The sequence below is a fragment of the Herpailurus yagouaroundi genome, unplaced genomic scaffold (assembly GCF_014898765.1).
Source record: "Herpailurus yagouaroundi ecotype Mexico unplaced genomic scaffold, PumYag 159, whole genome shotgun sequence".
Lineage (NCBI taxonomy): Eukaryota > Metazoa > Chordata > Mammalia > Carnivora > Felidae > Herpailurus > Herpailurus yagouaroundi.
In genome coordinates this window covers 20856378-20866336 of record NW_024412400.1, presented here as the reverse complement: position 1 = coordinate 20866336, position 9959 = coordinate 20856378, and the positions used below count along the sequence as shown (strand labels likewise).

The 9959-nt window shown below is 37.6% G+C and overlaps 1 protein-coding gene across 4 annotated transcripts in view; it reads right to left on the bottom strand.

The window, feature by feature from the left end:
* Positions 1-280: 280 nt before the first annotated feature.
* ZNF385D (zinc finger protein 385D) overlaps positions 281-9959 on the bottom strand; it is a 901583-nt gene continuing 891904 nt past the window's right edge. For all 4 annotated transcript variants that reach the window (XM_040480081.1, XM_040480082.1, XM_040480084.1 and 1 more), the window contains 3 exons: positions 6615-6793; positions 5436-5537; positions 281-3382 (listed from right to left, as the gene is read on the bottom strand). In XM_040480081.1, the coding sequence (XP_040336015.1) occupies positions 3149-3382; positions 5436-5537; positions 6615-6793 (515 nt within the window). In that variant the 3' untranslated portion in view covers positions 281-3148. The remainder of the gene's footprint in view (positions 3383-5435; positions 5538-6614; positions 6794-9959) is intronic.

Below are 9959 nucleotides of genomic sequence, written 5' to 3'. Positions count from 1 at the left end.
GCATTTATATCTGTTTCAAATGAAATCGGAGATGCTTCCTCTATCACTTCCTTGCCACGGGTGTGATGCATGGGAAGGGATATATAACCATAAAGTCAGACCACCCCTGGGGATTTTCAGAGCACCAATGCTGACCAATCTGAATTATTGATCTTTATTCATGAAAAAGGTTCCCTACGGGAAAGGATAGAGCTTTATAGCAGTCTGAACTGTAATAGATGTTGATCTGGTGTTGATAAATATGTGGAGTGGGGGGAAACAATTCACAGAAAATCCACTGTAAGTTCTATAGTTAGGCTTCATCCTTTATTAGGTAGTGAGTAAAAGACAACTGATGATTACAACTCCAATTTAAGAGACCATTTAAACAAAAATGGTTCCATAGCGAAGTGAGGCAGAAGGGAGTTAGGTATTTCTGAGTTTTCTCATATGGCTGATGGAGAAAATATGGCTGATTTGTTTGCTCCCAGCAAATCATTAAAGTTAGTAACACCTTGTGATCCAGGACTCTTTGCATCCCACAGGCCCTGACTTCTAGTGGACTGGCTTGTTCACTTTGGTGAAAATGGGGAAAGAATAGCAAAAGCACAGAGTAGTGAGATTGTATCAGTTAACATCAGGTTCTCCAATAGAAAGAGGTTTTCTCAGGGGTAAAGGTTGTTGGATAAGGATTCAGGCTAACTTATAGCGAAAGATAAAAATATTTGACAAAGCAGAAAAAGGCAACTTAAGTTCAAATCGGTCAGAAGCTGGTCACACGAGATATAGACAGAGCCCCAAACAACAAACTCATGAGCAACTTTCCATCTGACTGAACTAGTAGGGTCTGTGAGTGAAAAAAGGAAACACTTGCTAACACCAGATTGTAGAGGTATTGGTAAATGTAAAATCACCAGATACTCTGAAAAAACAAATTTTAATACTAACCAGCATGTTTAACCAGATGTGTATGGTTTGAAATTCTTTTTACCAAGGACTAATGAAAGACTTTTTTGTCTTGTCTGCCTGCCCTCCTCCCTTTTTTCCCTTCCTTCCTTCCTTCCTTCCTTCCTTCCTTCCTTCCTTCCTTCTACCCTTATTATTTTTTTTTTTTGTTTAACAAAAGATATATAAAGCCAACTGCTTTAAAGATACGTATATATGACAAATGTCTATAGCTAGATAGATGGTGGAGAAGAACTCCAAAGACCACGTTCAATGTTGAGCACCAAGCACGCTATGGGTGTTTCTTAAATATAAAATGACAAATGCTAAATACCTATCTCTCAAATGGTTTCATCTTGAATCTTTATACCTCTCAAAAAGTTACTACAGTTTAGATAAGAGCAGTTTTAGGAAGGCCATATCCAGCCCTTCCCTATATTTTAAATAGTCTTTACAAAACCTTTTCAAAAATATTGTTTTTCTCTAAACCTAAATCATGTAGGGTTGATTTGTACATGTTTTATCATTGTTCTAAGTTTGAGTATCCTTGTTGTTATTAATGCAACAGACTGGCTGCATCAAACCCCATCATAGTGATAGGTATATGTTAGCTTTCTATGGGAAAAAGCAAATAGCCTTTATCACAAATTAAAGGCACAGCTATTTTTATGCCATTCGTTACCAACTTAATGATAACATGTAACATGGGATGGTTATATAATTATTTTATATAGATTTTCTTTTTATAAGTTATTATCTTAATCTTTCTAACATATATACAATATACATCTATTTATATATACCCCTGATAAATCTTGTTTTAAAGGTAAAACATCAACTCCTTTCAGCCTTACGGTGAACACAGAAGGCTGCCAGATTTCACAACTCCACTACAGAAATGATGGTCAAGTGCGTCCTACCAGGTTTTTTTCCAACACTATATCCTTGGTCTGCAATCAACTCAGATTCATTTTTCTTGTTTTACTAACACTTAAATATATATTAATTGTTTATATCATGTCAGTAGGAAATCTAAAAAACAAGAAAAAGCCCACAACAATAGCTAACATCTATCATCATATTCAAAGCAGAAACCTTTGCCTAAGACACAGCCTTACTGGTGTGATATAAAGGGGATATATTGCAGAGATGCAATATTCTCTGGTTTTTTTTGTTTTTGTTTCTTGTTTTGGGTATACACTAACATGAAAAACCTTTACTTTGCATTATCATCTTAGGTCGTGACCGTTCCTTATCCATGAAACAAAACACTTGTACTGATTTCTTTCGAAACACCCATGATGCACGGGTTTACCTGTTTTCAGATATAGTTTCATTACAAAGCCTTCCCAATTCCCAGCAACACTGCCTCAGGGTGGGAAAAATGAGTACTTTGTAAGAAACTACCTTTGTTAATGTCTCCCCTATGTCGATGCTTAGCCCTGCTCTCTTGTCCTCAACTTAAAGTCTTACAAGCTGGACAGGAGGGGGAGAATGTGGACCAGGAAGACCTCCACAAACCCTCTGGCGTTTGTTTATCGTTTGACTGTTTACTGGCATGAAATAGTTGTTCATTCTACCTTTTGCGACTCTTTAAAACCTAGTGGCATAGATCGAGACACAGCACTATTGTTTTACAAGACATCTACTGTATCTACTTTTGTTGGGATAAATACCCAGTAATTGCTGTCATAGCAAGAGGACCAGCACGGGTACTACTATTCACAGTGTTGCTTTTGTGTGTGTGTGTTTTTTTTATGTTTTTTTTTGTTTTGTTTTGTTTTTCTTCTTTTCATATTATCTTAATCTACAGAGTAAATTATTATATATATACACTGGAACCAGTTAATGCCCTTACAATGTATAGTTGTTTCATAAAGCAGGAAAGACAATGCAGAGGGAAATAGGTGCCCAAAAGCACAGTCACAAAGGCTTCAGAAGTTCTAGATACCACTACAAGTCAATGCTGGAGATCACTTCTAAAACAATCAATGTTCAAGAGGAATGCTTTAATTTGGAGAAAATACCACCCCTCCCCTCCCCCCCCAAACCTCCCTCCTTTTTTTTTTTTTAATTTTTTTAAATAATCTTTTCAATTCACTATCAAAAGTCCTGGCTCTTCGGATATACTTTAAACTATAAATAAACACTGCATAGTTCTCTTTTGTTTTGTTTGTTTTGTCTTTTGAAAAATTATTGCAGTACAAGTACTCCCATTTGGAATTCAGTAAGGAGCAAACAGCACAGGAGTGTGGGCGGTCCGAATAGGTCCAGGAGCTGGCCGCAGGAGTGCTGGAGGGAGCGCCGAGGTCTGGAACAGTGTTGCCGCTGGGGCAGTTCGGAGACTGAAGGGGGCGTTCACTGCCACGGCAGCAGCGGCCGCTGCAGCTGCCAGTGGGTTTGGTAGAATTCGCGGAGCCAATGGCTTTGAAGGTTCTTTTGAAAATACTAATTTTACCTGCAAGGGAGAGAAGAAGAAAAAAAAAAAAGAGGGCAGAAGGACAAGAGTTTGGGCATCTACACTCAGAATCCAAAATGATGGGCAGCTTTTAAAATGTAGCAGTTGGGGCGCCTGGGTGGCTCGTTCCTTTAAACATCCGACTCTTGGTTTCAGTTCAGGTCATGATCGTCTCAGGTTGGTCCAGGCCCTGCATCAGGCTCTGCACTGAGGGCGTGAAGCCTGTTTGGGATTCTCTCTCTCCCTCTCTCTCTCTCTCTCTCTCTTTGCTCCTCCCCTGCTTGCTCTCTCTGCCTCTCTAAATAAATAAATAAATAAGTAAATAAATAAATAAAGCAGTAAACAAGTACAAAGATGAAATCACACTTGTGAATGATCAATAAAAATAATGGGAAGTGTAAACATCTTTTCTTTGATAGAGCTGGAAGATCACTGAAGATGGCCAATCTAGGATGTTGAAAAATCCCCCAGAAAAGTACTCAGCAACCTTACTTTATTTTTCTCAATAAAGTAGGAAAGTATTCATGTTGAGAAAAAAATAGGGAGTTTTCTACTCTTTACACACACACACATTAACTGTCATGGGAAGATATTTTTAAAGGGAGATTTATTAATGCTGTCAGCTACTAGGAGCATATCCTAGTGTACAAACTGAGTTGCACAGCAAGGTGTGAGGTAGTAATAAAGAGAAATAAAAATAACAAAATTCCACTTGCAACGAAGAAGAAAAGACCACTTACTTCCCCCTGAATCTGACATTCTGGCTTCCTCTCTGGGCACATGGTAACCACATGCTCTCAACTCTACTCTCCAAAACCAGTTCATTCTTTGGCTAGTAGCATTAGCAAGATGGCTGCTCTCACAGAAAGAATGTTCCCATTTATGGGAACAGTAACACAGAGCTACCACTGAGGTTTTGCAGGGTAACCTTAATACAATTTGACTTCCCTGTTTACTTAACAACCATTCACTTGATTGTTGAAACTTGTGTCTATGCTGGCCAGAAATTGCACTCAAAGTTATGACTAGTGGTGCTGAAACCTCAGCTCTGCATAGAATTCACAGCTTTTCAATGCAGCTAAAATTGCTTCTGTACAAAAGAGTAAAGTGACTTCATCTGCATAAAAATGGGTGATGCTACTAAATTAATTGGGTCAACTCCTCCTGAGGTCTCATAATAGATGATTGCAGTTTTCCTTTAACTATATTTTCACAGGCCAGCAGCACACAATAGCACCAATTATTAATAAGATCTATTTTGAAGAAAACAGATTTCAAAGTGCATAATTCAGCACATACTATATAGATCAGTTGTTCTTAACTCTTCATTGAGCCCTGGGTATCCCTGAGAAATCTGTGCTCAATTCGACAAAGAAAAAAAAAAAGAAGAAGCACATGGTCATAAATACCAGCTTGAAATTATCAGGAGGTTTCACAGATTTCCCCTAAGTTCCTACAAAAATTCCAGGCCGGGACATTAATACTAGTGTGTTCACTAATCTAAATGGTGTATTTGGGGTAATGGGAAGGGGACATCTCCCAGAAAGTGTTTCCCCAGGCCTTAGATACTGTCCTTGGTTTGATAATTCAATAAAATAAGCCATGCCTTTCAGACTTTGTTATTCAAAATCCAAAACTGTTGAGGGCATCATCAACACCAATGTTTTGTCCCTTGAAGAAATTTTTCACTGACCTTTCCTGAAATTCTGAACTAATGGCAGGGCCAGATTTCATGTGATTTCATGTAATTACTTACCTGACTCCAACGATTGGCTTTATTCCCTTCCCCATGCTTCTGTCATTAACCAGAGCCCAACTCCAAAAGATAAAGGTGCTGGACCTTGGCCAAGAGTGGCAAACCACAGAAACAACTCATGAAACAAGTAATTCTATTGGTGGAGTAGGGTCTGGACTCTCTAATCAGCTGTTTGTCATTACTTAGGTACCTTCCATTTATTTCATACAGTAACTGACCAAGAAAAAAAAAATCAAGTTCAGCAGATTGTTGGACATTCAAGATCACTATCATTTGAGAAGCAACAAAGACACTCACCCCCAGTGGATGTGCTGCCTTCTGTAGTTTGTTGTAAGGACTGTATTTAGGTTTCGGGGGCTTCCCAGCAGCTCTGTCTTTGTGCCTTCTACTGCTAATGTGCTATTAAAAGCAATTAAAAATGACAGCTTTAAAAAAATCATCCCCAAACCCCCCTTATAAATACTGTTTTAACCTGAAGGATAGTAGTTACTTCACAGAAGTTGCAGAAACACCAAAATAAAAAAGCATGCACTTTTGTCCTTGGATCCTGATGGCTTGAGGGTATATATTTTTATGCTACCCATTTTAGTATATTTTTAACGGATAGAAGGCTCTTCTTTTTCCCAGCCTTTCTCTATATCACTGCACAGATCTCCTTTTTTGAAAGTTTACAAAGGAAAGGAATGTCTAAAGGAATTTTATGTGCAAATAAACAAAGATGCCCAGGCAGGCATGAATTTATTTCCATACTAATATTTATCCTCACATTTGTACAGCCAAATGTCAATCCCCTAAATTCTAAAGATAAATAACTAAGGTGCATAAAATGAGTCCAATTTTGTACATATGCATATAAAACACAACACAATACGAGGGCCGGCCCTTCCACTGTACAGCTGATCTCTTTGGAAGGCTATTCACAGAAAAAGTGAATGCAATAGGATTAGTAATCTCTTTAGCAGGTCACTGCAGGGTTTAGAAATACAGTACAACACCATGTAATAAAGTACATAAAATAAAAGAACAGTATAAAATTAGTTGTAGCATGTAAATGTCTAAACAAGTAAAAAGGGAACATTGCAATTTGACCTTTAAAGAAAATCAACACTTTTGAGGGGGAAACCTGGTAGAGAAAAGATCTCATACCCCTTTTTTCTCCCACTCTTCAGATATAAGAATAGTACAAACTCACTTCAGACAATTTCTGAAAGGCCTTAGAAAACATTACATCTTAGTATTCCCCTGGCAACTGACATAAGCATTAATAAATAAGGGCAATGAATACAAGACAAGTGGATGGATGGATGGATGGATGGATGGACAGATGGGTGGGTGGATGGATGGACAGATGGGTGGGTGGATGGATGGATGGATGGGAGAGGAAAACAGGAAAGAAAGGGAATAAAAGAATCACACATATTCTGCCCATAAGGGTGTCCCCTCTCTGTTTTCATTTCTAGAATATGCGCTGTCTACCTGTTTAAGTTGTGTTTCCGAGTTGACGTGCACATCACAGATTTCACAGTGAAACGTTTTGTTTTGCAGACCTGTGTTTCCCTTATTAACTGGTCCTTTGCCTTTCACGCCTGCCCTAGGAAAGGCTTTGATAGTCCCACTTCCATTCCGGGCTTCTAGCATGGTTTTGTGCTTAGTACCTGCCAGAAATATTTAGAACAAAAGGAAGAAAAAATAGAAAAAATTCTTAGCTAGGAGATGCCTTTAAGAAACGATTCAATAACAAAATATGGTACCTAGTTTTAGAGCAGTTCCTCCAAGGGTTATGACTGAAATACGCTTAACTTAGAAGACAATGTTGTCTGACCACCTTACACAACATCACTTAATTACTCATGTTTTTATAGCGTACCACATAACAAACCAGCACCATTAATACAGCACCTGCACGGGAGAGTCCTGAGATGAAACTAAATGGGTGTGACTTTGTTTCATTTCCTCTTGATGCTAATAAGACATAAATGATAGCTGATGAGCAAGAGTGATTTAGTTGCTAAAGGTATAGTTGGAGGTGATTTGTAACAAATGTAATCAGTTTAAGCATGGTGCGTTTACAGAAGTGGCACTAATTAAATACCCATGTTCTAAACAGAATGCAAACAAGCTTTCCTGGTCATGTGTTTAGGTTCAGTAAAAAAGAGTAATAGTATAAAGATCTTAATGACAGGGGGGAGAAAGCCCTATTAGGAGAGTAAAGCCCAAACAGACTGGTTATGGAATTTCAAATGTATAAACAAATGACCAGGATGATGAGGGGTGAGAGGGTATGCAGATGCACTCTAAGTAAATACTTCTTTTTTAATAAACCAATAACATCTTTGGACTCTCACACATAAGTAGTGTAACTCCAGTTCTCAATACTTTTTTTTCAATTACTAGAGTTCATGCATGGGAGTTTTCCCTCAAAACTTTGTTCGCAATTTTCTTTCCCTTAGTGTTGATAAATATTCTTTATTTTTCTCACTTAGTCATATGGTGTTGCTATGAAATTTTCTCTGTTAATCATTTATGTCCTTTTGGCCACTCTGGTTTTCTAAATCCATTTTCAGTGGTTTCTCTTTTCCTAATTGCATCTATTAGATCTGTTATTAGATTTATTGGATTTAATATTTATTAGATTTATTTGTTAGATTGCTACCAGCTCTGTAAGGATAAAAAATAAGATTCTTAACTTCTGAATTCTGAGCCAGCCTCCCAGAACCATTGAATATTAACGAAGAAAACACACTGAGGGCCACACGAGGTCAGTGCCAATCGCCATTGCCTTAAATAAGAGGCAGTGAAATACACAAACAGGTTTACAGTCACGTTTCTTTTTCAAAACGATTACAACTTTACTGAACCCAATATAAACAAACGTATATTTCTACAAAATAGATTCCCCACTTTGAATGTCATATTCTTATCCATAGCTGTGAAAATGTTCATATCCCAACATATTAAGGAAAGGGAAAAAGGTCAACACCTTGTAAGTAGACTGGAGGACTTGAAATATGGGCCACAGCACTGCTCTGTGGTTCTGGTGGGAGGCCTCCTGCAGTCCGCTTTCACTTATCCCCCTTGCAAAATAGATACAAACACTTTCTACTCTGAAGTTGGTGTAAGCCAGTGTAGAGCAAAACAATGTTCTAGGGAGCATATATATATATATATATATATATACACACACACACACACACACACATACACACACATATGTATATGTGTATACATATATATATGTATATATGTAATTTATGTCACTGTGTGTATGTGTCCGGACAGTTGTCCAACCTTTTTTATCTAAACAGGTGGTTATATCAAAATATTTTTCCATGCAGCTTCTTCAATCAGACTGAGAAGGATTCCTGGGCTGGTTTGGCTTATCAATGTCTAAGAAGTAGTCAGTTGGAGACTGAATGTTACTCTGACTTTTTGGAGGGACTCTTGATTCACCCTGGTTAACCTCTTTTGTAATTGAGAGTCTTACCGCTACCCTAGAAGATTCTCAATAGGAGTGCCAGATAATCTTTGGACCTTGATAACAAGGCCATGGACACTGACCACAGCTGACTAGCTTAAATGAACTTTCACTTGAAATATGAAATGAGAGATGCCTTAATGAAACAAGTCTTTACCTATTCTCTTACTGAACACAGAGGCATGGCTTAGACATGGGCTTCTTAAAGGAAACCCTGGGTGTTGCTCATACTCTATTCTCAGTGCCTGACACATAGTAGAGAATCAGTGAAGACTAGGTCAAGTATTAGATATTTTAAAGAGCAATGAACAAATATCTGTAAAGAGCATTGTGAGCTCAGACTCTGGCATGGTATGAGTCAGAGTTTGCTTCCATTAGCTGTGTGGTTTACATGTCTTTGTGCCTCAGTGTCCTCAGCTGTGAAAAAAGAAATTATCTGCTCTACTGAAGTGCTGCGTTAAATGCATTTATTGTTTTAAGGATTACTTTTGGCATTTCCATGTGTTCTACATATTTTAGTCTATCCTCTTTCTTAATGGTGTTGGTTTTATTTAGGCGAAAATTTAGAAATCCCTAAGCACTTTAAAATTTAGTGAAGTCTATCCTTTGATACCTGCCTTTTATGCATATTAAAATTTAGTGAGGGGTAGCATAAGCTCTGTCTAGGGATAAAAAAGCTTGAATGAGCTTAGTGAATATTATCAAATATTACCACTTCAAGTGATTACCAGAAAAATTTGCCCAAATTAGTAATGAGCATTAACTATAAAACATTTAAAAGGTTTGGATTTTTTATTATATAGAGAAAACCATCAAAATTACCTAAGGAAAGCGTTGCCTAGTGGAATGTTTTGGGGAGATTTCTTTGAAGACAAAGACAAAACATATTTTTTGTATTATCTGTGTCTATAACATACAACTAAAAGGGGACTTTTGGATCTTTTGAAAAGAGTTGGTCCCCTTAAGTTGTTTTAAATATTCTTAGACTGGTTGTGAATCATGCTTGTAAGCTTAGGAGAACTACTTCTCTTCTCAAATTCCAAAACAAACAAACAAACAAACAAACAAACAAACAAACAAAACATGCAAAGCCAGAATGCCTGTATTCGAATCCTGCATTCCATTATTATGGAATATAAACCAATTAACTGCAACTTTAGTGAAAAATAAAAAGAGAAAGCAAGTGAAATAACACAACTGATCCCCAGATAATGCTAGAAGCAACTGTGGTCATACTAATAATTGTGCCGTAATAACTCATCCTTACAAGATGCCATATGGCCTCTTAGCTCTGAGATGGAGAGAGAGGGAGAGAGAGAGGGAGAGAGAGAGGGAGAGAGAGAGGG